This window comes from Rhineura floridana, chromosome 12 (assembly GCF_030035675.1).
Source record: "Rhineura floridana isolate rRhiFlo1 chromosome 12, rRhiFlo1.hap2, whole genome shotgun sequence".
NCBI lineage: Eukaryota > Metazoa > Chordata > Lepidosauria > Squamata > Rhineuridae > Rhineura > Rhineura floridana.
In genome coordinates this window covers 8840578-8868036 of record NC_084491.1, presented here as the reverse complement: position 1 = coordinate 8868036, position 27459 = coordinate 8840578, and the positions used below count along the sequence as shown (strand labels likewise).

Below are 27459 nucleotides of genomic sequence, written 5' to 3'. Positions count from 1 at the left end.
AACTCTGGCCGCAGCATTTTGCACTAGCTGAAGTTTCCGAACCGTCTTCATAGGTAGCCCCACGTAGAGTGCATTACAGTAGTCCAATCTAGAGGTTACCATAGCATGGATAACTGAGGCAAGATGCTCCTTGCTCAAATAGGGTCGTAGTTGGGCTACCAGCCGGAGCTGGTAGAATGCATTCCGTGCCACCGAGGCAGGAGCGGATCTAATAAGACCCCCAAACTTCGTACCTGTTCCTTTAGGGGGAGTGTAACTCCATCTAGGACAGGTCGAACATCAACCATCTGGGCAGAGGGTCCTCCCACCAACAGCATCTCAGTCTTGTTAGGATTGAGTTTCAGTTTATTAGCTCTCATCCAGCCCATTATCGCGGCCAGGCAGCGGTCTAGTACATCAACAGCCTCACCTGAGGAAGATGAAAAGGAGTAGTAGAGCTGCGTATCATCAGCATATTGCTGGAAACGCACTCCAAAACTCCTGATGACCTCACCCAGCGGCTTCATATAGATATTAAAAAGCATGGGGGACAGAACTGAACCCTGCGGGACCCCATATTGGAGTACCCAGGGACTCGAGTAATGTTCCCCCAGCATCACCTTCTGGAGACGATTCCCGAGATAGGAGCAGAGCCACTGCCAAGCAGTGCCTCCCACTCCTAAATCCGTAAGTCGCTCCAGAAGGATACCATGGTCGATGGTATCAAACGCCGCTGAGAGATCAAGGAGAACCAACAGAGTTACACTCCCTCTGTCTTTCTCCCGACAGAGGTCATCATACAGGGCGACCAAGGCCGTTTCTGTACCAAACCCCGGCCGAAAGCCCGATTGAAATGGGTCTAGATAATCAGTTTCATCCAAGAGAGCCTGGAGTTGGCGAGCGACCACACGCTCTAGAACCTTGCCCAGGAATGGGACATTTGCTACTGGCCTATAGTTGTCCAAATTATCAGGGTCCAAGGAGGATTTTTTTAGGAGCGGTCTCACCACCGCCTGTTTCAGGCAGGGTGGGACCACTCCCTCTCGTAAAGAGGCATTAATCACCTCCTTGGCCCAGCCGGCTGTTCCATTCCTGCTAGCTTTTATTAGCCATGAGGGGCAAGGATCCAGAGCAGAAGTGGTCGCCCGCACCTGTCCAAGCACCTTGTCCACATCCTCGAGCTGTACCAACTGAAACTCATCCAATAAAACAGGACAAGACTGTGCTCTGGATACCTCATTAGGATCAACTGCTACAATAATGGAGTCAAGGTCCCGGCGGATGTTCATGATCTTATCACGAAAGTGTCGCGCAAACTCATTACAGCGGGCAATTGATGGTGTTATTGCGTCCTGGGGACCAGAGTGTAAAAGTCCCCGGACAACTTTATAAAGTTCCGCAGGGCGGTTAAGGGATGACTGAATAGAGACAGCAAAGTATTGCTTCTTTGCTGCTCTCACTGCCTTCACATAGAGTTTGGTAGAGAGCTTCACAAGTGCATGATTACAGCCGTCGGGAGTTCGCCTCCATTTGCACTCAAGCCGTCTCCTTTCTTGCATCATCACTCTTAGCTCCGGAGTAAACCAGGGAGCCAACTGAGCTCTGCAACGGAGAGGGCGCACCGGGGCGATCGTGTCAACTGCCCGGGCCATTTCCGTATTCCACAGCATGGCCAGGGTTTCGACAGGACCGTCAATTCTATCAGCCGGAAAATTCCCTAGAGCCATCAGAAAACCCTCAGGATTCATTAGTCTCCGGGGACGGACCATCTTAATTGGTCCTCCACCCTTGCAGAGGGGAGAAAACAGTGTAAGTCTAAACCTTAATAGGCGGTGATCTGACCATGACAAAGGAATAGATGAAAAATCCCTCACTCTCAGATCACCATCCCCTAATCCAGTGGCAAAAATTAAGTCCAGAGTGTGCCCCAACACATGCGTAGGGCCAGTAACAAATTGAGACAGCCCCATGGCTGTCATGGAGGTCATGAAGTCCTGAGCTGCTCCAGATAAAGCGGCCTCAGCATGAATGTTGAGATCCCCCAATACCAAAAGTTTGGGGGAACGCAACAATAGATCCGAGACCACCTCTGTCAGCTCAGTTAGGGAGGCTGTTGGGCAGCAGGGTGGACGGTACACCAACAGAATTCCCAGTCTGTCTCGCTGTCCCAATGTTATGTGCAGACACTCTAGACCATTAGCCATCTGGATAGGGTGCCTAACAAGAGGGATGGAACTTCTATAGACCACAGCGATTCCCCCTCCCCGACCCTCGGATCTACCCAGATGCTGAACCGAATACCCAGGTGGGCACAACTGGGAGAGATTAATACCTCCCAGATCGCTCACCCAGGTCTCGGTAATACATGCCAGATCGGCCGCCTCATCCACAATTAGGTCATGGATGAGGGAGGTTTTATTATTTACCGATCTGGCATTAAAAAGCAGCAACTGGAGATCCGAGGGTTGGCTGATAGAACTACCAGCAATCCTGTGGGTGTGAGGAGGACCGGAACACGTCACAGCCACCAGTTGTCTGGGGCGAGTTCCCCTTAACTGGCATGTCCTACTCACAGCGCCATACCTCCCATTACCCGTCACTACACTAATAGGGGCCCCCTTTGGTCCACCCTCCCACAACACTGTCCTCTCGCCCAGGCACATAATAAAAATAAAATAAATAATAAAACTCATGGCATATACACACAATCACACACTCACTCATACAACCCACTCATACACAGAATATGGAGGGTAGAGGAGAACAAACCCTGGAGGAGCAGCATCTTTGCTGGCCAAAGGATGGGGCCAGGCTGGTCTCCCCCTTGTTTGTCCCGGGAGGCAGGAGGTGCAGTCTCCCAGCATCCCCAGGCCTCTTGGCCAACAACAGAGGCCCAATTGTGCCTGCAGTCCCAGGGAAACTTAGCACCAGAATGTTTGGCGGTTCCACAGGCTGTGAAATTACCACTCAGAGAGTTTTACTAGCAACTCAGGCTATGCAGCTCCTTGTTTGGAAAACACTCACCCAGCGGGCTCTTCCCCTGTTTTGCCTGCAATGGTTTAATCCAGCATTCCCTGTAGGGTTGCCAGGCTCGGGGCCTGAAACTGATCCTGTATCTTTAGGAGAAGAGAAAGTCATCCAAGTGCAGGTATTCTTGCAGCACTGCAATGGGAAAAACCACAAGGTGGAATTCTCCCTTCCCCCTGCACAACATTTAAAGATACAGAAGACCTCCTGGTCGCCAGGCCCAGTTTCCAAGAGGTCTTTTGTATCTTTAAAAGTTGCACAGGGGGATGGGAGAATTCCACCTTGTGGTTTTTCTCATTGCAGTGTTGGAAGAACACCTGCACTTGGATGACTTTCTCTTCTCCTAAAAATACAGGATCAGTCTCAGGACATGAACCTGGCAACCCTAATTCCCTGACCTGGTGCCCTCCAGATGGTTTGGACTACAATTCTCATTAGCCCCATGTCATAGGGTCTTGCTAGCTGGGGACAATGCGAGTTATAGTCCAAATATCTAGAGGAGGATACCAGGTTGAGGAAGGCTGGGAACTTTAATCAGTCTTAAACACCATGCTGAAGCAAGTGAAGGCGCCACAAAGGGCTCCCATAATGTTGATAAGGAGGTCTTGCTCAATAATCTCAGAGAAGCAGCTCCACCCCCACCCTCACCCTGACATCAATTGCATTTTTGAAACAGCAAATAAAAACATAAGAAGAGCTGGGCTGCTGGATCAAGCCAATGGCCCACCTAGTCTGGCCTCCTGTCCTCACAGTGACCAACCAGACGATTATGGCAAGCCCGCAAGCAGCACCCGAGTACAACAGCACTCTCTCCTCCTGCAATCTCCAGCAACAGGTTTTCAGAAGCATACTGCCTCCGACGGGGGAGGTAGAACATATGCAGCAGGGTTAGGAGCCCTCGGTGCCCTGATCCTCTTTTAAAGCCATTCAAGTTGGTGATCATCACTGCCGCTTGCAGGATGGAAGGAGTTGCTCCAGAAGGCACAATAATAATAGTCACCTTGGAACAATAACTGGATCTTAAGGGCAAAGTCAGCCCAAGAAATATCGCTGCCTCAGGCAGAGCAGCAAATGGAGCCCCCTTGCAGGAGATAAGGCAGCCACGGCTCCCCCAGCCTGTCCCCACACCCAGCTTAGATACGCAACCCTCTTCTCCAAGCTGCTGTAAGTGATGAGGACTTCAGGTGTGCCAGGCATAAAGCAAGAGATGGGATGGACAACAGGGATAGGCAGGCATCAGGCAGTATGCAGGGGCAACACAGGAATACAGAAAGCTACTTTATATCGACTCAGACCATTAACACACCTGGCTCAGTATTGTCTACCCTGACTGGCAGCAGCTCTCCATGATTTCAAGCAGGCGTCTCTCCCAGCCCTGCCTAGAGATGCTGGGGATTGAACTTGGGCAAAGCATGTGCTCTATAGAGAAGGCTTTATAGAGAAGGCTTCCTGCTGCACCTCTGCATGATCTATTGAAGGCTCTCTGCGTCAGGCAGGATCAAACTGTTGAGTGAGATCCTAATATTGATCTCACCATGCCTCCTTCCCCAGGTAAGGCACGGAGCTGGACTGGACCCTGAACCAGGCTTAGGAAGGAAAACACATTTACACACAATAGAGCTTTGGCCAAAGGTTCCACCTGCACAAAGCAGCTCTCGGTCCAACCGGGAGACAGCAATGGTCAGACGGACGAGTTTATTTAGGAAGCACCAACACTTTATAGACCACCAGGGCATGGTGAACAGTAAACAGATGAAAGACAGAGTCATAAAACAAAGCTGTGAACAGACGCAATGAAAAGAACAGAAGGTGCGTTTTCATCCTTCCTGTCTTCCTGTCCTTCTGACAGATCCTATCTTAAAGTTATCACCCCCCTTGGAACAAACCCTTCATGACTAGCGTATTGGAAAAGAACAAACATGTTTTGTTCTTTTCAGGGTTAAATGCGTCTCTGCAGGGAACACATTCTTTGCCTTTGCCCTAGATACAGAAAGGCAATTTCAGCAGATTCTAAATGCCAGTACTTTACAAAGAATTAACATATACTTAGCTCAAGCCTGAAGGAAAGGTTAAGGAGAGATGCATTTTAGAACACTCATAAGCCTACAAAGGGATAGTTTAGATCCGTTTGGGGTTGCTACTTGAGGCACTCATATTTTCCATGCCAACAGAACAATTCAGTCCCAATTGGGCTGCATACACACAATACATTTAAAGCACATCTCCCCCCCCCAAAAAAAATAATCCTGGGAACTGTGGTTTACCCCTCACAGAGCTACACTTCCCAGCACCCTTAACAAACTATAGGCCCCAGGATTCTTTAGGGGTGGGGAAATAGGCTTTAAATGGTGTGCGCGCAGCCCCTGAGTAAGTTGCAGCAGAATTACATGCCCTCAGGGGAGGCTGAGTGTCACATCTCTGAAAGACTACTTACCTTGGACTTGGCACCTGCTTGCTCCAAACAGTGACTCATGCAGAAGGTGGCCTTTCTGAAAGCAGGTAATTCTTACATGATCTACAAATAAACATTTTTGGAGTGCAAGACTCATGCATGCCTCTACTGTTATTTCAGTGGTTCAGCTACCAGGCATTAGTAGGGGTGCTTTCACTGCATGTTGTACTTATGATGGAGTTACTGAATGCACCTTCACATGATGCAGAAACTTGTATTTGGCTGTGAATATATTTTATCTGCTCCAGCCTCCCAATCCCCAGGGGATTCCTGCACTTTTCAAATAGCCATGGAACCAGGAGAAGTTCAAGCAGCTGCAGTGTCTCCCTTGCAACTGTAGTAGTGATGGGAGGGGACGCACCTGCACTTTGGGACCAGGATACCTGAAAGACCATCTTATCCCTTATATACCCAGTCGATCACTGCACTCTGCAGGTGAGGGCCTCCTGCAGATACCATCTTATCAGGAAGTCCATTCTGCACAACATAGGAAATGGACCTTCAGTGTGGCAGCACCTACTCTGTGGAATTCCCTCCCCGTAAATATTAGACAGGCATTATCTCTGTTATCTTTTCGGCGCCTATTGAACACCTTCCCCTTTCAACAAGCCTTTAAGTTGAGAGGAGCCCAGGGGAACCCTATGAATCAGTGAGCATCTGTCATGAACCACCCTGTGGCTTCCTTGATTCCTAGAATCAATCCATCTCTTGTTTGGCCTTCCTTTTTTCTACTCCCTTCTGGTTTTCCCAGCATTATTGTCTTTTCTAACGAATCATGACTTCTCATCATATGTCCAAAGTACGATAACCTCAGTTTCACCATTTTAGCTTCTAGTGACAGTTCTGGTTTAATTTGTTCTAACACCCAATTGTTTGTCTCTTTTGCAGTCCATGGTATGTGCAAAGCTCTTCTCCAACACCACATTTCAAATGTTGATTTTTCTCGTATCCGCTTTTTTCACTGTCCAACTTTCACATCCATACACGGAGATAGGGAATACCATGGTCTGAATGATCCTGACTTTGGTGTTCAGTGATACATCTTTGCATTTGAAAATAGAAGCAGCAGCAGCAGCAGCAACAGCAATCCCTTTAAGACAGGGGTGGCTACATTTTTTTTGACTTCAGGACTGCATTCACCCTTGGCCAACCCTCCAGGGGTGCATGCTAATGGAGGCATGCAGCCATCCTACACGTTCTCATGCAGACACTCACTTGTGCGTGCACACACACACACAGAGGCGCACAGGGCCTACACCAGCATTGCCTACACCAGCATTGGTTAATGTTATTTTCATTTTTGCTGTTGTGAAATTGGCGGGGTCTTTTGTGTGGAGAGAGAGAAATTAGCCATCCCTGCTTGAAAGCAGTGATTTAAAGCAACTGCATGCTGTGGGCACACTTGGATCTATGTGTGGTCTATGATGCCCTGTGGAGCATGGTGGTCCCATGCAGAGCTGATCCCCCTTCTCTTTCGGAAGTGACCTCATCCCCAAACAAGGGAGAAGGGTTGCATCAGGATTTGTGATGCTGCCTAAGCTTACAACTCTGAGCAGTGGCAGCTGGTGGCTCCATGTCAGTGGGGCAGTGGAATCTGCTCTGGGTTTTAGTCTGAACTTTCAAGCAGCTGTCCAAGGTGCTCAAAGCACAGCCCTATCCCTACCACACATCTTAAGAACATAAGAAGAGCCTGCTAGATCAGGCCAGTGGCCCATCTAGTCCAGCATCCTGTTCTCACAGTGGCCAACCAGGTGCCTGGGGGAAGCCCGCAAGCAGGACCTGAGTGCAAGAACACTCTCCCCTCCTGAGGCTTCCGGCAACTGGTTTTCAGAAGCATACTGCCTCTGACTAGGGTGGCAGAGCACAGCCATCACAGCTAGTAGCCTCTGATTGCCCTGTCCTCCATGAATTTGTCTAATCTTCTTTTAAAGCCATCCAAGCTGGTGGCCATTACTGCATCTTGTGGGAGCAAATTCCATAGTTTAACTATGCGCTGAGTAAAGAAGTACTTCCTTTTGTCTGTCCTGAATCTTCCAACATTCAGCTTCTTTGAATGTCCACGAGTTCTAGTATTATGAGAGAGGGAAAAGAACTTTTCTCTATCCACTTTCTCAATGCCATGCATAATTTTATACACTTCTATCATGTCTCCTCTGACCCGCCTTTTCTCTAAACTAAAAAGCCCCAAATGCTGCAACCTTTCCTCGTAAGGGAGTCACTCCATCCCCTTGATCATTCTGGTTGCCCTCTTCTGAACCTTTTCCAACTCTATAATATCCTTTTTGAGATGAGGCAACCAGAACTGTACACAGTATTCCAAATGTGGCCGCACCATAGATTTATACAATGGCATTATGATATCGGCTGTTTTATTTTCAATACCTTTCCTAATTATCCCTGGCATGGAATTTGCCTTTTTCACAGCTGCCGCACACTGGGTCGACATTTTCATCGTGCTGTCCACTACAACCCCGAGATCTCTCTCCTGGTCGGTCACCGCCAGTTCAGACCCCATGAGCGTATATGTGAAATTCAGATTTTTTGCTCCAATATGCATAATTTTACACTTGCTTATATTGAATTGCATTTGCCATTTTTCTGCCCATTCACTCAGTTTGGAGAGGTCTTTTTGGAGTTCTTTGCAATCCCTTTTTGTTTTAACAACCCTGAACAATTTAGTGTCGTCAGCAAACTTGGCCACTTCACTGCTCACTCCTAATTCTAGGTCATTAATGAACAAGTTGAAAAGTACAGGTCCCAATACCGATGCTTGAGGGACTCCACTTTCTACAGCCCTCCATTGGGAGAACTGTCCGTTTATTCCTACTCTCTGCTTTCTGCTTCTTAACCAATTCCTTATCCACCAGAGGACCTCTCCTCTTATTCCATGACTGCTAAGCTTCCTCAGAAGCCTTTGGTGAGGTACCTTGTCAAACGCTTTTTGAAAGTCTAAGTACACTATGTCCACTGGATCACCTCTATCTATATGCTTGTTGACACTCTCAAAGAATTCTAATAGGTTACTGAGACAGGACTTTCCCTTGGAAATTACTGTCTGATAGGAGTTTAGTAAAGGGTAGAGATCAGGGAACGATTTGATTCAGTCCACATTTAAAGGTGAACCTACCAAATTAACACTCTTGGGGGGGGATACAGAAACTGAAACAGCCATCCTTGAAATTCAAAAATGTGTATATTAGGCAAAATTCAATACAAAAAGTGTATATTAGGCAAAATTCACAACAAAATGATGAATTTTTGTGGGGACTTCTGACATATTCACCCATTTCTCGTGGGTGTTCATGCTAATGTTTAGTGCCATAAACATCTGAGAGACCGCCTCCTTCCCTACAGACCCTCTTGGGTGCTGAGGTCAACAGGTGGCCTTCTTAGTAGTTCCACCGCCCTCAAATGCTTGGGTAGGGGATGACCCATGAGGGGCATTCTCCGTGGCAGCCCCTAAAATATGGATCCTCATCCCCACAGAGGTGCATCTAGCAGCAGCATTTTATAACTTCTGCTTTACACTGAAGATGCACCTCTTTGCCCTCGCCTTTGACACTTGAACTATACATCTTTAAGAACCCTCTCTAGTTGTGAATGTAATTTCTTTTAAACTGCTTTTCATGTTGTGTTATACATGGCTGTGACCTGCTCTGGGACCTTCTGGTGAAGGTGCTTTTTTGGTTAAAAAAAGGAGAGATGCCAATGCTCATATCTTGATAAAAACGCTGTAGGTGCCAGCACAAAATAGCTGCCATGGCCAGTAAAGAAAGAGGTGCTGGTACTCCATTCTGGGGAGTACCATCTACGGATGGGATCCGCTGGCCGATGCCAGTTCAAAAGCATTCCATTGGCCTAGCAGGCTGGTATCGATTCATGTTTTTTCTTCATCCACAAGCCGCTACTTTTACTGATCTGTTTTTTTCCCCTTGGAAAAATATTGATATTAATATTGACATTTTGAAAGGAAATATTAATAAAAATATCAATATCAATATTTTAGACATGGATTTTTTAAAATAAAACCCATTTTCCAAAAATAGCCACGGAAAATCACCACATAAAAATCTTATCCACAATGATAGCAAATAAACAAATTAATGGAAAATTTGGTGCCTAATCCAAAGTAGTCAAAATTCTAACACATTCCTAGTACCATCATTGAAATGAACTGAAATGAAATGAATTTTATTACAGCCAAAGGCTGACAAAATCGTCACACAACGTTTAAAACCATTATTAAGACAAACTAAAATAGACATTCCAATGCCAGGTCTCTCATGTAGACACTTGAGTTATCATTGTTCTACGAGTTGTGATAGCCATGGCACAGAATCTAGCAACAATATATGTGATTTGTGGGTAGTGATCTTGCAGCAAAAATTTCGTATAAAATAGAGGATCACGACCAGGAAACATTTGGACGATACGAGTGATGCTAAAAGAACGAATGTTTTGATAAAAAGTACAATATAAGAGCACATGCATTATAGTCTCGACTTCTCCGATCCCACATGGGCACAGCCTAGCTGCGCGTGGGACTCCACGAAATCTGCCCTCGAGGAGAACTGACAGCATTATGTTGAATCTCGCCATAGTAAAGGCTTTCCTGTATCTAACAATGTAAAGGTTACTGAGATATTGGGCTGGTACGAAGCGCGTGTAGGCAGTAATGAGTTTGAACTTACCAGATTGCTAGTACCATCATTAAAAACACACTGAATAGTAGAAGAAGAAAGAAGAAGAAAAAGAAAGAAGAAAAAAGAAGAAGATTGTGTTTCTATGTACCCTGGCAAACAGAAAATTAAAATCAGGAACAAAGACCAATACTAGCCTTGCAGGGCTCAGAGTCTGGTCTGATCTGTCACATTGAGACAGAATGGAGTTTCCCGCAGCTTTCCAAACACGCAATGCACCCACCATTTCATAAGAAGAACACAGGAACATAAGACGGTGCCTTTATACTGAATCAGACTGTTGGTCCACCCAGCTCTATATTGTCTACACTGGCTGGCAGCGGCTCTTCAGGGTTTTAGGCAGAAGTCTCTTCCAGCCTTAACTGGAGACTGAACCTGGGACCTTCTGCATGCAAAGCAAATGCTCTACTACAGCTCTACCCTGATTGGTTGCTCTGTCCCAGCCTTCAAGGAAGATGCTCTGCCACTGAGCTACAGCCCTTCCCCTAAAGAATATAGACCATTGGTTCATCTAGCTCAGTATTGTCCACACTGACTGGCAGCAGCACTCCAGGGTTTCTTCAGGGCTGATGAGAGTTGTAGTTCAACAACAGCTGGAGGGCCAAAGGTTCCCCCACACCTGCTCTGCAGTGACTCGCCAGAGTTTCAGAGAGGGAATCTCTGCCATCCCCGCCTGGAGATGCCAGGGACTGAATTTGGGACCTTTTGCATGTAAAGCAGATGCTCTCCCACCTCTCCTCAATGCACCATGATAGCAAATGTGCCCATAATAAAGCAAGCTCTGCCCCAATTGGTTGCTCTATGCCAGCCTTCTATAAACTGCAGCCCTCCATATATATATATTTACTATTTATTTATTTATTTATTTATTAGTCGCCCATCTGGCTGGTTGTCCAGCCACTCTGGGCGACGTACAGAATAAAAACATACAAATACATTAAAACATTAAAATCTCAACAATATAAAAAACCTAACCCACCCCAAAAGCCTGTCTGAAGAGCCAGGTCTTCAAGGCCTGGTGGAAGCTTATCATAGAGGGGGAGTGACGGAGATCATTTGGGAGGGAATTCCACAGAGTGGGAGCCACAATAGAAAAAGCCCTCTCCCTAGTCCTCACCAGTCTAGCTGTTTTAACTGGTGGGATAGAGAGGAGGCCTTTTGAGGCTGATCTTGTTTCACGGCATCCTTGATGAGGCTGGAGGTGCTCTTTCAGATAAACTGGGCCGAGACTGTATAGGGTTTTAAAGGTCAAAACCAACACCTTGACTTGGGCCCGGAAAACAACCGGCAACCAGTGCAACTCCTTCAGCACTGGAGTGATGTGATCTCGCCGGCGACTACCTTTGATCAGGCGAGCCGCCGCATTCTGTACCAGTTGCAGCTTCCGGACCGTTTTCAAGGGTAACCCCACATAGAGCACATTACAGTAGTCTAGGCGAGAGGAGACGAGGGCACGTACCACCGATAGGAGCAGATGGTTGGGAAGGTAGGGGCGCAGCCTCCATATCAAATGGATACAGCGCTGCCCGGCTCACAGCTGAGACCTGAGCCTCCATGGACAGCTGGGAGTCAAGAATGACCCCCAGGCTGCGGACCTGGTCTTTCAGGGGCAATTGTACCCCACTGAGGACCAGGTCAACATCCCCCAACCCTCCCTTGTCTCCCACGAACAGTACCTCAGACTACAACCCCCATTATCCCCGGCCACCAGCCATGCTGGCTGAGGCTGATGGGAGTTGGAGTACAATGACATTTGGAGGGTACCAGGTTGGAGAAGCCTGCTTCGTCCTGACTGGTAGCCCTATCAAGAAGCAAGGTGTGATGGCTGCCTCAGGTGTCAGATTTTGGGTACTACTAAGAGCAGGAGGGTGGCAGACACAAAAGCTTCATCCATGGGGTAAAATCAATGAGGAAATTTCTCCTCTGCTGAAATGAAAAGGAATCAGGCAAGATCACTAAAACCTACAGTAATACCTCAGTTAATGAATCTCCAGGAAAAAAGCTCCTTTTAAGGAATGCTTTTTTAAGGCAAAACTGACCAGCTTTGCTTTGCTATGGATAAACATTCAAGCCCGCCCTTTGCTTTGCTAGGATGGTACTGACAAGCCTATATGTTTGCTTTGCATTAATGAGATCTCTTGCTTTCTTCCAGGGCTGGGGAGGGAAGGATCCAATAGGATTCAAAGGAGGAGGAGGAGGGGGAGTGGGTGTATGCCAGGCAGGCACCCTTTAAATACCCTGTTGAAGTTGCCCCCATCATCTATGAGCGGGTGTAGGAACTTGTCCCTATTCTTTTCATGTTATTCCTGCCTCTGGTACCAAAGTTTCTATTAAAGAAGTAATGTCCAGGAACGGATCTATTTTGTTAACTGAGGTATTACTATATCTAGTGAATTGTGTTGTGTTCTAATTTATGGGGGGGATGGGGTGGAGGTGTAATCACATTCACTATTATTATTACTATTATTATTATTATTATTACAGTATTAACTGCTTAGAGCCAGTGTGGTATAATGGTTAAGGTGTTGGACTACGACCTAGGAGACCAAGGTTTGAATTCCCACATAGCCATGAAGCTCACTGGGTGACCTTGGGCCAGTCACTGCCTCTCAGCCTCGTGAAAACCCTGTTCATAGGGTCGCCATAAGTCAGAATCAACTTGAAGGCAGTACATTAGCTGCTTGACACACAAGGAGTCTCCAAGCAACTCATAAAATTTTAAAAGCAAAGTGTGACACAAAATCAGAAACAGGGACAAAACTTTTAAAACAAACCTTGCGAAACAGCAGCAAAAATATACCATTAGTATAATGTCTTGGAGAAAACTTTAAGGTTGCCAGACTCCTGCCCACTGGATTTTCACCACCAGCAGCAAACAGAAACCAGGAGGAGGAAACCACAAGATGGGCTTAGTTTGTTGGGGGCCCAGGAATCCCCACCCGCATGCTTTGATTTCTGGAGCCATCCCCTCTGGCAACCCAGAGAAAGTCTACTAACAGAGCATTAATGCCAGCAATCTGTTCCTACTCAGCTTTTTTAGCCAGATGGAAGCAAGACAAGTTCACACCTGCATGGCCTAGACATTCTGGACAAAGAAGGCTCAGAGCAGAGAACTGTCTGCTGCAATCTATCTAAGCCCAAAGAGGGAAGTCTGGCAAGGCAGCAAACCAACCATAAGGGTTCAGCAAGAGCAAAAGGGAGACAGAAGCATCTTTTCTGCAGCCATTTCCTGCTAGTTCAGCACAGCCAGGCCAGTGGCCAAGCAAGGTGGTGTTTAAAGCACCAATCCTTGGTTTTGTACTCGTCAAGCTCCACGAGCTACTCTGGAGGCTGCAGTTTTGAATGGAGGAAATGCAGGGGGTGCTTAACCCTCTCTCTCTCTCTCTCTCTCTCTGCTAGGAATTGTGGAGCAATTTGGTTTGGTTCACATTTTAAAGAAAACCTACCTAAGTGGCACTTCTTAAAATAATACCTGAACTGAAGGCAGCTATCCTTTGAAATCCATGCTTTGCTGAATTTTGCAGTGCAACTCTCCAACCAAAATAAATGCATACAAATAAGTGCATGTTAGGGGAAAGCATGTGTAAAATGCAAGGACTGCTGCCCTGGGCTTCTACTGGGAGTAAGGGCAGGATATAAATCCAATAAATAATAATAATAATGTATTCATGAAAATAATGTACAGAAATGCATTATATTAGGAAAAACTGCCAAAATGGGCATATCAGGAGAAACGTGCATAAAAATGCTGCCTGTTTTGGTGATGACTTTTTAAAAACACATACACAAAAAAATAAAGTGATGGCAGAAATGTGATGAACTGATTGCAAAAATGGGACACTGAGAGAAACCGAAGCTGACAGCTTTCTGCATCCCTCCTCTCTGCCTGCTGTTTTCCTGCTCTAAACCATCACTGCTTTCCTCCACCCAGGGTTTAGTTTCACATCTAGAATCCCATGTGGTGAAAAGCAGCCTGAGAGGCAGATCTGGAGGAGGAGAATGGGAGGGAGGAAAAGCCCTAAGCACTCCTTGTTTCTCCTTCACTCGGAATGGCACCTCCCAGGTCTCGAGTGGCTTTTCCTAACAAAATACGGAGTCTGCAGTCTGCAGAGACAATCATCATCATCACACTCTGCTGTGTGTCATGTGTAGGTAGCTCCCAATAGTTTGTCCTTTTTCCAATCTTAAATTCAGTTCTTCACATTTCCACATCAGTTTAATTTAAAAAAAAAAGTTCTAGTGAAAGTTCCAGTATTTTAATACGAATTTCTCCTAATACACATATTTGGTATGCAATTTTGCCTAATATGCGCAATTTTGCCTAATATTCACATTTTTGCAAGGCAATTTTCCCCTAAAGCAATACATTTTTGTAAGAATTTTATGGACACTTTGCTATATGCATTTTGTACACATTACTTTGATGGAGAACTGAATTCCAAATTTAGAGAAGTGTGGATGTCAAAGGATGGCTGTGCGTTGGTTTGGAAAGGGCCAATTGTATTGGAAAGGGCCAATTAGGTTCGCCTTCAAATGTGCACTGAATCAAACTTCTCTCCCATCCCTACCAATGGCACGTATCCTCTGTGCATTTCCCCATCCATATCAATTCTGTACATTAATTATGCAAAGGAATCATGCTCAGCTGTCATTGTTTCTGTTTAGACATAACAATTCCAAAAAACCTACGTGCCCACAAGTATGATAGGATATGAGCAAGGGATAAATCACCAGTGCATGGGCAATACCAAGAAAATTGCACCTAGTTCTGTCTGCAGCAGCTAACAAAAGAGGGGAACAGACAGCGCTTTTTTCCAAGTTTAAGCTGGTTTGGAAGGAGCTTAACTCCCCTTGGTGTACACTACACACACTACCACCAATAGTCAAATGGGTTTTGCAGACTTTTGAAACACAGCAAAAGCCTACCACACCTGTTTGAATGCAGGCAAAAAGAGGAATAAATGCACATGCCACAAACAGCAATCCTCCTTTCAAACAAACTTCAGCTCTCCTATAAAGAACTGCAAGTAGGTGCTTCAACAAAATGTTGCAGTGCACAGGCCTCCTGTTCAGGATGTCAGCCATCCCTTTTCCGTATACTCCATTCCATTCCCCTCCTACTTGGTTTTGCACCCACACCCAGCTGTCCCCACCCCTCACTTCCACCCAGTCAGTATTGAGTATTCTCAGTCCTCACTAAGCTGCTTGGGGGGGGTCCCTCTCTGAGGGATTTTATACTTCTGCAAACTTTGAGGTGCCTGCAAGCCTTCTAATGCCTCTCTGTTTAGTGTAGGTGGTACCATTTTGGCCTCATTAGGATCCACACCCAAGAAACAAGTTCACTATTATAAAGTGCTACTACTGTCTGCCTGCCTCTAGGTCAACTCTCTGATGTGAAACCCATCAAAACCAGAATCTGCTGTCCTGATACTTACTCTCCAGCGCTGCAAAAAGCCCGACATCATAGTCACTTCCTCCACGAAAGCGAAACAAGCTTCCCAAAAGCTTTTTCAAAGCACACTGAACGGATGAGGGTCACCCTAGACCTTTTGCAGCCACACGTACACTGAACACCAAGTTCTGCAGATAGACGCCTGGGCTGCCTTATCATTAAGATGGGGCACACCTTTATCAGGATACGCATAGTCATGGCAGCACAAGCTGGGAGGACCCACCTTCTGGGGCTGTGAGATTAGAGAAGGCATGTCACCAGGACTCATACATTTTGTCAGAATTGGCACATGTAGCCTTATCGCGGAAGCCAGTCCATAAACAAACCCATGGCTTGGAATGATTTTACTGGAGCTATTAAATACAGCCAAACTGGCAGATGGAGCAAGGGGACTGAGTAAATTATAAAACTCAGTGCTGATGTAATGTTATTTTATTTTTAATAAACCCCTTTCATCCCAAAAGCTATCTCAGGGCAGGTCACAACATCACATAGCTCAGTGGCAGAGCATCTGTCTTATATGCAGAAAGTCCCGATTCAGTCCCCAGGATCTCCAGGTAGGGTTTATTTTATTTATTTTATTATTAAATTTGTTAGTTGCTTTGCTACATAAATATGTACACTCAACGTGATTTACAGTTAATTAAAAATGAAAAGCAGAAGATTAAAAACATACAAAAAGTTAACAGCAAAACAATACATAAGGGGTGGAGCAATCCTTGCGAGGAAGGCTGCACAACAGGAACCTAAGAACCAAATGCCTGGGACAGAGGTAGAGTTGGGAGAGCCTTGCTTGAAACAATGACGTGTCAGTGTAACCAATACTCAGTGGGGGGGGCTGCTGCTCTGACACGCTCCAAGGCAGCTGCCTATATTCCCAGCTTAATCTAGGGCACATACCTAGTGTACAGAGCAATCTGCACAACTGCCCTGTAAGTAGGCTAATAATATTGTCATTGTCTCCATACTGCAGAGGGCCTTGCAAACTGCAGGCTGAAGGCAAACAGTGTGGCTTGCCAAAGGCCTCTTAATGAGCTTCTGACAAAGGTGATTTGAACCAGAGACTTTCCACCTTACACTAGGCTATACCAATGGTCTCAAATCCATGCTGAGCTGACCTTGTATTGAAGCAACTGTGTCAGTGGTTCACGTTCGGCATCACACCAAATCATAATTTGCACTAAGCAGAGATGATCATCCAAACCATGGTTTCAGCTTCCATGTAAATAGCAGGCAAACCATGATTTAAGAGCTGTTAATATGCTTTCATTTTCTGAATGCTCAGCTCCTTCCCCACCCCTCATTTCCATGGTGCAGGGACCTTCTTAGATGCAGTGACATCTTTAACTACATTTTGTTAATTGAGACCGCACACCAAACCAGGGTTAGGGAAAGTCACTGTTTGCTAGGAATGGGTGAGAAGGTCACATCTGAAGCCAAATCTATCCAATCTGCACTTTCCAAAACGATATGAGAACTGAAACACAGCCATCCTTCAACATTCGCACTTATTTGAATTTTGTGATGCAGTTCGCCAACTCAACAATGTTTATAAAAATGCATGTATTAGAGGAAAGTGTGCATACAAATGAATATATGAGTGAAAATAACAGGCAAAAATGCATTATATGATAAGAAATTGCTTGCAAAAAAGTGTACGTTGGTCAAAACAGCCTACAAAACTGTGTTTATTAGGAGCAATTCACATTAAAATGCTGGAGAATTTTCATTAGGATATTTTAAAATAAAAATTCACAAATTGCTGCAGAAATGTGGAGAACTGAATTTAAGATTGGGAAAATTAGAAACTGAGAGAACCAAAACTTGGCATCTCTTCCCATCCCTGCTGTTTGCTATCTGCAATTTCTGATTCTGATTTACCCCACTTTGTCAATTCAGACATCACACCAAACCATAAGGGAAAATAGCCATAGTGCAGGGGAAGAGCACCTACTTTGCATGCAGGAGATCCCTGGTTCAATCTGCAGCAGCTCTAGGTAGAGTTGGGAATGCCCCATCCCCGCCTAACACCCTGAAAAGCCACAGCCAGTCATTGTGGACAATATTGAGTTAGATGGAGCAATGGGCTGACTCAATATAAGGTGACTTCTGTTGTTCCGTAGTTAAGCTACCTGAAAAATGGCTTGGTGTCATGTCTGAACTGAAGTGCATCCCTCTCCCATAAATCTCATTGTGAGGAAGGATGAAGCTATTAGAACACCTACTTGCTCACAAGCAGCTCAACCACAAATCAGCCCAAATGGACTGCAACTGGCTCTGGTTGGGTCTGATCAGAGGCTGCAAGCTCCCAGCATCCTTCCAATTGCTTAGAACAGCCTTTCCCAACCAGTGTGCCTCCAGATGTTGTTGGACCACAACTCCCATCTTCCTGACCATTGGCAATGCTGGCTGAGGTTCATGGGAGTTGTGGTCCAGCAACATCTGGAGGCACACTGGTTGGGAAAGGCTGGCTTAGAAGATGCTTGGACAGGAGGAGAAGGCAGAAAAGCCCAAAGCAGGCTGAGACCATTGAGGGAGGATAAAGGGAATTGGGGGCCCTGGACGACTACACCCCTGTACAGCAGCCCCTGTGCAGAGTGGTAGGTGGGGTTGTCTACCTTCCACCTCATGAGGAGCAGGACTTCTCTGGCCTGACAAAGACCAATAAGGGAGTGCTCCTGAAGGAAGCAAGGAGCAGCTACCCAAAGCTCCAGTGGTGGCTGGTGCCCATTGGGACTGACAGGGTGGAAGTAGGAGGAGCCAGAGCCAATAAGCTGAACCACCTCCTGATTGGTTGTAAAACAGCAAGCAGCTGGGGGCTGACTGAGGTTGGTGGGGCAGTGCCCTATTTGTCCTAATGAATCTGCCACTGCAAAGCCAATTTGTTTGAGACCCCCAGATACACATTCATTTCAATGGGATATTCCCAGGAGAGTTTCCTGGTGAATTGCATGTTCGATGTTGATTAGTAAGAGGCAGTGAAGAAATTCCACTCCAGTGTTGGAAGGGCTTTCTAAACTAAAACTCAAGTCCCTAAGCTTGTACAGAAACTGGCCATATTTTTTTTTCCATGAGGACTTCAAATTAAAGGTATCATTTTCAGTATCTCGGATGAACCTCTACACTGATTTAGAAAGGCACATTATAGGATTTATAGCGTTGTCACAGACACAGAGACTCCTTCATGTCCCTTCTGTCAAGTCTAGAATTCTTGTATTCAACACAAGAATTAATAGCAACACAATTTGATTCTGAAGATATCACAGTGGGGGCTGTTGTGCCCTTTTTCTGATTCCAAATAGGATTCAGAGTACCACAAAAAAAAAATCTTAGAAGGGTATCAAAAGCAAAGTTGCAACAAGAAAGCAAATCCAAAGTTGATTTTTTTTTCAGAGAAAACAAGCTTAAGTTGTCTTATGCAGAAAATTGATATGCAGAAAGTTGCCCATAAAGAAGATTGAGAGCCATTGTTCTCTACTGCCATAGACAATAAGAGATAATCCATTTTAAAACAGAGTGCGGGGAGTGGATTTGGATAAGATATTGGCAGAGAGAGGGGGCAGGAAGGAAGACATAAGCAAAGCATTAAGAAATTTGCAGTTGCCTGCATCTTAAGGAGCAGTGGCAGCTGGTGGCTCCATGTCAGTGATACATTGGAATCCGCTCCGGGGTTTATCCCAACCTTTCAAGGAGCTATCCAAGGTGCTGTGAATGTGAAGCTACCTAATCCACACTTAAAACATAAGAAGAGCCTGCTGGATCAGGCCAGTAGCTCTTCTAGCCAACCAGATGTCCATGGGAAACCCACAAGCAAGGCCTGAGTGCAACTGCACTCTGCTGTTTCCAGCAACTGGTATTCAGAAGCATACTGTCTCTGACCAGTGAAGGCAGAGCATAGCCACTGTGGCTAATAAACACCGATAGCCATTCCTCCATGAATTTGTCCAATTTTTTTTAAAGCCATCCAAGTTGGTGGCCATCACTGCCTCGGTGGAAGCGAATTCCATAGCTTAACTACGCACTGCTGTGTGAAGAAGTACTTTCTTGTGTCATTCCTGAACCTCCCATTATTCAGCTTCATATGTTAAGGGAGAGGCTTTCCCCACATCATGCACCCGCTGCCCCCCAAACTTTCTGAGCGTAAAATTAGACATGACACACAAGGTGCAAGAACAGGCTCCTGCCAGGAGGTGGCATAGCACAGTCATAGAACATCTCTGCCTTGCATGCAGAAGGACCCAGGTTCAATCCCTGGCATTTCCAGGTAGGATTGGAAAAGAGTCCTGCCGGAAACTCTGGACAGCCACTGCCAATCAGTGTAGACAGTACTGCGCTACATGGGCCCTGTAGTCTGGCTCAGTATAAGGCAGCTTCCTATGTTTTAAAATGAAAAATACCTATGGGAGTTGCCACTTTCAGTGGATGAGCAGTGAGGTGGGTGAGCTCCTTAACCCTTCCTTTTCCTGTTATTTTGGTTTGCATTTTATCCCCAACAGGTAGGAAACCAAAGAGGGGGGGATTTTGCATGAACAAATAGCTGGTGAAAGGGTAAAGCAGACACTTCTCTTTTATGTATTTATTTCATTTATATTTCCTCCAAGGAGCTCAAAGTGGTGCACATGGTTCTCTCCCCCCTCCCCATTTTATCATCACAACAACCCTGTGAGGTTTGTTAGGCTAAAGAGATGGTGACTGGCCCAAGGTCACATGGTGAGCTGCATGGATGAGTGAGGACCACTGAGTGGGAACCCTGGCCTCCCAGGTCCTAGTCCAGTGCTCTAACCACTACACCACTGGATTCCTTTTCAACTAAAAAAACCACGCATACAAACATAGGGAGGCTGTTCACACATCTTCAGTGTAAGGTCTAGTTTGGCTGTCATTCATGAGGGCAGTGAAGCCAGGCTAGATGGAGCAATTTAAAGCATGGACCACTAATTGTTTTTGTTAGCTATTTGCAGATGGCAGAGGCTCCAACCTGGATAAATTTATCTGCCTTGCTCCATCAATTACTGTCCTACTTTAATCACAGTCTTCCATGCTTTCTCTCCCATTGATTGCCCTGTTACGTCTCACCTCCTTCACCCCATCTTTCTTGCTTGTCAGGGCTGGAGAGGGGAGTTAATATCCCCTCCGTCACACTCCTTGAGTTAGCACACTTGTTTTGGACAGTGGTACCCCTGCCAAGATTGAAAGATGGCTTAATATTCTGGAGAGAAAGAGACTCACTGCATGGGATGGGGCCTGACTACATTTGAAAGCAGCAAGTGAAATATTATCTACGCACTGAGAGTTTAATCAGGTTGGGCGGAGGTGAATAAAGAAATGGAAAATGAACACCTGCAAAGTCATTTTAAAAAAAATAGCAGAGGGAATGTTTCATTTCAGAATAAAGGCCTGCTAGGTGCACGGATCACTTGATAGAAATTTAAGAACCATTTATGCCAGGAACCTCAAACCAGAAGCTTTAGCAGGTCGGGTGTAGTCTGGGGTTCTGTTTAAGTGCAGAAAAAGTGGGGGATGCTATACTGGGAGTATAATTTTTAGGAATCCATGCTCTTTTTTAAGGGGAAACAAACACGTTTTTAAGTCTGTGAAGAGAGTAGCAACAACAGATGTGACGGTGCACCTTGGCCTGGGCGGTACTACTTCAAACTACAGTTGGGGGCTCACATGATCAAATGCTTCTCCATGACAAAAACAAAATTAAATAATTCCCACATCTAGAAAGTTGGCATGTTGGATAGAAGAGTTCTAGCATGATCTTCCCCCTGACATGCTAATTTTCTATGTGTGAGGGTATTTTTATGGTGGTCCCCCACCTGCCATCTGGAATGGTTCAAGACATAAGGTCACCATCTCATCTGCTGTTTGTGAGAAACAATAAACACTTAGCATTTGCAGAAGGCTTTCAAATGTTCAGATCATACCACATACATACATTCCTTTGTTATAATCCTGTAAGGTAGGTCAGAATTAATATTTTCATTTTGCAGATGGAAGAACTGAGGCTAAGAAAGTGTCAGACAATCCACTCTGTCTACTGTCATCACAGTAGAAAGCAGATTTGAACTGAGGTCCAGCTCAGTCTGTTAGCCACTAGACTACACTGCTTAGGCCTCGGTGCACAGGAGACTCTATCTGGCAAAAGTTCAAAAGCTGGAGAAGAAAAGGAACAGGATCTGCAGTCAGGAGGACTGGATCTGCAGTAACCACTCACGGTTCCATGATTAGCAGCAACAGAATCAGTTATGCAAGTAAGTAGACACCTACAAGTCTGAAGCGTTTGCATAATTTATTCCGTTCACAGAATGGTTTAATAAGACAACGCACACAGTCCTGGGGATTAAGAGTTTGCATGGGCAGGAGAGCACTGCAGCTGATAGCATACAGCAGCTCTGACGCAAATATGTTCCATTTGGAACGGTTTTACATGATACAGTGCCACCTGGCGGCCACTTGAAATGTCTCTCTCTCTCTCTCTGACACACGCATACAGAGAGAGAGAGAGAGATGGCCATCCTTTCTGTTGCACAGAAATCTGCGCAGCCATTCACTGCAGCCCATTGGCTCCCAAGATGGATGCCCCTATCCTGCAGCAAATTCCTAAGTGGCCAGCATGCTAGGGCTGGCGTCAGCTCCCATCACCATCAGGCATCTGCCAAGCCCAACCAGAAGTCCCACTGATGCTGATACCTCTTCCGGCCCTCCTGCCCAGCCCCTGGCTTAACTAGGGGTGCCAGCCAAATCGAAAAAGCCATCATTTTGGGAGGGCTGTCGCTCAGTGGTAGAGTGTCTGCGTCACACACAGAAGGCACCTGGCTTACTTCCTGGTGTCCTCCAGGAACGGCTGGGAATGTCCCCTACCTGAAACTCTGGGGAGCCACTACCAGACAGTATAGGCAATGCTGAGCTCTGTGGCCCACTGGTCTGACTTGGTCTAAGGCAGCGTCCGATGTTCCGAGGTTGCATTTCCCACACTGCCTTAGAGTACCTAATGTGGCATCATGCCAGGGCCTTGTGGGAAATATAAACCCAGTTGCTGCAGCCTGGTAAGGCCACATCCTTGGATGGGCACTGACAACTCCCGGTACACCTGGACCATTGATTGGCAAACCATTTGAACCTACCCCTAAGATGAGTTTACATTGTTGTCTTTTCTCTTTCTCCCTCAAATATCAGGGCTCTAAAGTCAGGATCATTCAGACCATGGTATTTCCAATCTCTGTGTATGGATGTGAAAGTTGGACAGTGAAAAAAGCAGATAAGAGAAAAATCAACTCATTTGAAATGTGGTGTGGAGGAGAGCTTTGCACATACCATGGACTGCGAAAAAGACATATAATTGGGTGTTAGAACAAATTAAACCAGAACTGTCACTAAAAGTTAAAATGATGAAACTGAGATTATCATTCTTTGGACTCATAATAAGAAGACATGATTCGTTAGAAAAGATAATAATGCTGGGAAAAACAGAAGGGAGTAGAAAAAGAGGAAGGCCAAACAAGAGATTCCATAAAGGAAGCCACAGACCTGAACTTACAAGGTCTGAACAGGGTGGTTCATCAAAGATGCTCTTGGAGGTCACTGATTCATAGGGTCGCCATAAGTCGTAGTCGACTTGGAGGCACATAACCACCACCACCACCACAACAACGGCCGTCTTAAGAAGAGCTCTGGCAGAGCAGGCCAAAGGCCTATCTAGACCATCATCCTGTTCTCACAGCAGCCAACCAGATGCCCATGGGAAGTTCTCAAGCAGGACACGAACGCAAGTGCATTCGCTCCACACGTGTTCCCCAGCAACTGATGTTCCATGAATTCCCTTTTAGTTGTCCAAGCTGAAAGCCATCACGATGCCATATTTGTTGTTGTGTAAATTTGTATAAATGTTAGCAGAGAACATCAATGGTCTGAAATGTGTGTGTGCCAGTGTGTGCGTTTACTTAAGTAGCAGGCTTTTACCCTGCACTGAGATCACTGAGACTTAAGACTTAGTAAAATAAGAAAAGCTACTTAATCTATAGAAATACATCGTAGATACAAAGGCATAGCTAGTTCTAACTAACTAACTAAGTTGGAGGTGTAACGCCCAGGCTTGGGAGTTGCCCTCATGGTTACGAGAGAGAGAGCAGAGACAAAGGTGTCTTTCTCGGACAGTCAAAGAAGAGAAGAGAGGAAAGAGGGTAAGGAGGAGGTGCAGATAAGCTTCCCTAAGCATATCAGTCTAACGACAGAAGGAAGTCAGTCAGAGCAGCACAGGTAAAGGTAGTCAAGCCTATCCATCTGGAGGACCCTAATTCTATCTCCCTTCTGGAACATAAACAAAAGAACAAACCAGGAGTTGCTCTTGCCCCACTTCCAACAATCTTGTGGAGGCGAATTAACTGTGTGCTTCCTCTTGCCTGACCTGACTCACCCACCAACAGCAACGTGCAGAGTCCATCTGTGGAGCTCTGCTTTTGAAAAGTGTTTCCACTGCAAGCCCAGGAGACAGTGTTTTACGCTTTGAGGATGCCCTCTGGGACGCAGTTCCTGTCCACCAGGCCTTATGAAGCCCTGGTCTGAGTTTGCTCTTCCATCCGAGCATAGGAACAGAGGAAGCTGCCAGACCATGGGTCCATCAAGCTCAGTATTGCCTACACTGGCTGGCAGCAGCTCTCCAGGTTTTCAGGCAGGAGCCTTTCCCAGCCCTGCCTGGAGGTGCCCGGGATTGCACCAGGGACCCTCTGCATGCAAAGCAGCTGCTCTGTTATTGAGCTATGGTCCTTCTTTTAACAATAATTTAAAAATTCCAAATAAAGGGCTGCTTTACACGAGATGACTTTGTTTCTAAGTCAGTCCATTGGTTCATCTACCTCAGTACTACCTGCACTGTCTGGCAGCAGCTCTGCAGGGTTTCAGACAAGGAGACTTTCCTGGCTCTGCTTGGAGATGCTGGGGACTGCACCTGTGGTCTTCCGCATGCAAAGCTTGGCTCTTGGGTAAGGATTCTGTCTGTGCTTCTGCTGCCTGATCTTGATTGGTGCTCCGGGTTTGATCCCTGCATGCTTCTGGCCAACTTGGACCGATAGCCAGGTCCCCCTGGAGCCTGACCCTGGCCAAGGCCCAACCATCTGGAGAACTTCCCAGTGGGTTGTATGAACAGGCTATATCCTTCCCCCATTCTTCATGTGCTCCAGATGGCCTGCTTGTTCAGCATTTATCCTGATTTGCTTGCACAAAGCTGGCGTAGAGGTTATACAATGTCTGCTCTGCTGCTTACTGAGCGATTGTTCTGTTTTGTTTCCATGGAGGTTACACAACAATGAGCATTCTTCCCAATTCATTTGCACAGAGACTATACACCTTCCTGCCATTAAATAGTTTGTCTTACAGATTTAAGGACATGTCCCCATCACTTTCCTAACTCCACAAAGTCTAGGTTTGGTTGGTTGGTTTTTAGGTGGGCAACTGAGCATGTTCATCCACTTTAATTGCACAAACCTACATTTCCAGTATGCAGCTGAATCCCTCCTGCAAAATACTGACAGTCTGGAGTACCCCAAATCTTCTTGGACAGGGTACCTCACCATCCCTCATTTACAGTTGCCTTGGCAATGGCAGGCAGCAGGGATGCCTTCCATTAGCAGCCCTTCCTGCAGGGGTGAACAGGCACCCCACTTCTACAGAGGGCAACCCTCTATTTGAAGGACTTGCAGTGGGCAGGTTCTGTTTGAAGGAGTCTTCTGTTTGAAGTACTATCAGGTCCAAGGTGCAGCTGAAAGACAAAGAACCCTAAAAATAAAAAAGAGAGAGCGGGAGGGGCCTTGATGTTGCCCATTAACAGCATCTGGCCTGCAGAAGAAGCAGGCACATGAATCACCTGGCTGCAGTTTACTTATGATGGAGGATTGTATCCAGTGCTATTCCTATTCAGAGTGGACCCACTGAAGTCAATGGGCGTGGCTAACTTACGTTCATCAGTATCACTGGGTCTACTCTGGGTAGAACTTAATTGGATACAGCCTGTAGGGTTTCCAGAAAACGGTCCCATGGAAATTAATTTGCATCCGGAAATCTTCCGGTGCCCTAGAGATTAGTCTCTCATTATTTTGGTTATTTTTCTTTTTAACATAGCTAAAAACTATGATCTTGCGAAGCTTGCCTAATGTTGACTTGCAGTTGGCAACTATTCATGGTTACTAACAAATGCATTAAACAGAAAAATAAAGCACTGGAAAATTTTCTACCCCACATCACTGCATTTTCACCCCAATATGGAGAGATGTATAGTACTTCTGTTTCAGTTACAGCAGGCTATATCCACCATTCTTTGTCCTTGCACTAGTGAACAAGAGAATTTTCATGCTGCACCATAGAGGAATCCAACGCATTAGCTGCACTAGCAGAAATTCATTGTGCAGCAGAATGTGCAATCTAACGTGCAGCACAGTTACCAACAACCTGCCTATTCATTCTCTTGTGCAACAACATTCCGGTGGTGCAAAACATTTCACCAGCAGAACAAGTTTACAGATAAGTGGGTGGTATATAATGCTAGCCCTACTCAAGGAGACCCGCTGACATTAATTAATGGACATGGCTAACTTAGATTCATTAATTTAAAATGGAAGTCTTGTCCGAATGAAGAAAATAAAAAGGAACACAAACTCTGGCAAAAGAAATGCAAGAAGACAATAAGGGATGCTAAAAAAGAATTTAAAGAGCATGTTGCTAAGAACATAAAAACCAACAACAAAAAATGCTATAAATACATTCAAAGCAGGAGACCATCTAGGGAGGCGATTGGACCCTTGGATGATAAGGGAGTCAAAGGTGTACTAAAGAATGATAAGGAGATCGCAGAGAAGCTAAATGAATTCTTTGCATCTGTCTTCACAGTGGAAGATATAGGGCAGATCCCTGAACCTGAACTAACATTTGCAGGAAGGGATTCTGAGGAACTGAGACAAATAGTGGTAACGAGAGAGGAAGTTCTAAGCTTAATGGACAATATAAAAACTGACAAATCACCGGACCCAGATGGCATCCACCCGAGAGTTCTCAAAGAACTCAAATGTGAAATTGCTGATCTGCTAACTAAAATATGTAACTTGTCCCTCGAGTCGTCCTCGGTGCCTGAGGACTGGAAAATGGCAAATGTAACGCCAATATTCAAAAAGGGATCCAGAGGGGATCCCGGAAATTACAGGCCAGTTAGCTTAACTTCTGTCCCTGGAAAACTGGTAGAAAGTATTATTACAGCTAGATTAACTAAGCACATAGGAGAACAAGCCTTGCTGAAGCAGAGCCAGCATGGCTTCTGCAAGGGAAAGTCCTGTCTCAGTAACCTATTAGAATTCTTTGAGAGTGTCAACAAGCATATAGATAGAGGTGATCCAGTGGACAGAGTGTACTTAGACTTTCAAAAAGCGTTTGACAAGGTACCTCACCAAAGACTTCTGAGGAAGCTTAGCAGTCATGGAATAAGAGCAGAGGTCCTCTTGTGGATAAGGAATTGGTTAAGAAGCAGAAAGCAGAGAGTAGGAATAAACGGACAGTTCTCCCAATGGAGGGCTGTAGAAAGTGGAGTCCCTCAAGGATCGGTATTGGGACCTGTACTTTTCAACTTGTTCATTAATGACCTAGAATTAAGAGTGACCAGTCAAGTGGCCAAGTTTGCTGATGACACTAAATTGTTCAGGGTTGTTAAAACAAAAAGGGATTGCGAAGAGCTCCAAAAAGACCTCTCCAAACTGAGTAAATGGGTGGAAAAATGGCAAATGCAATTCAATATAAACAAGTGTAAAATTATGCATATTGGAGCAAAAAATCTGAATTTCACATATACGCTCATGGGGTCTGAA

The 27459-nt window shown here is 45.6% G+C and overlaps 1 protein-coding gene and 1 long non-coding RNA gene across 13 annotated transcripts in view; one reads left to right on the top strand and one right to left on the bottom strand.

The window, feature by feature from the left end:
* Positions 1-27459, bottom strand: part of ANK1 (ankyrin 1) — a 271938-nt gene that overhangs the window by 172302 nt on the left and 72177 nt on the right. Inside the window, exon 1 of one of the 10 annotated variants that reach the window (XM_061592472.1) lies at positions 15594-15725. The exons of 8 other annotated variants lie outside the window; for them this stretch is intronic. In XM_061592472.1, coding sequence (XP_061448456.1) covers positions 15594-15623 — 30 coding nt within the window. In that variant the 5' untranslated portion in view covers positions 15624-15725. Of the gene's footprint in view, positions 1-5440; positions 5495-15593; positions 15726-27459 lie in introns of those variants that run through there. One more of the 10 variants, XM_061592469.1, reaches the window with a different exon arrangement.
* LOC133368646 (uncharacterized) overlaps positions 16053-27459 on the top strand; it is a 36373-nt gene continuing 24966 nt past the window's right edge. For 2 of the 3 annotated variants that reach the window (XR_009758720.1, XR_009758718.1), the window contains exons 1-2: positions 16053-16167; positions 21607-21867. This is a non-coding gene — a long non-coding RNA (uncharacterized LOC133368646). Of the gene's footprint in view, positions 16168-21606; positions 21868-22792; positions 23559-27459 lie in introns of those variants that run through there. The other variant, XR_009758717.1, reaches the window with a different exon arrangement.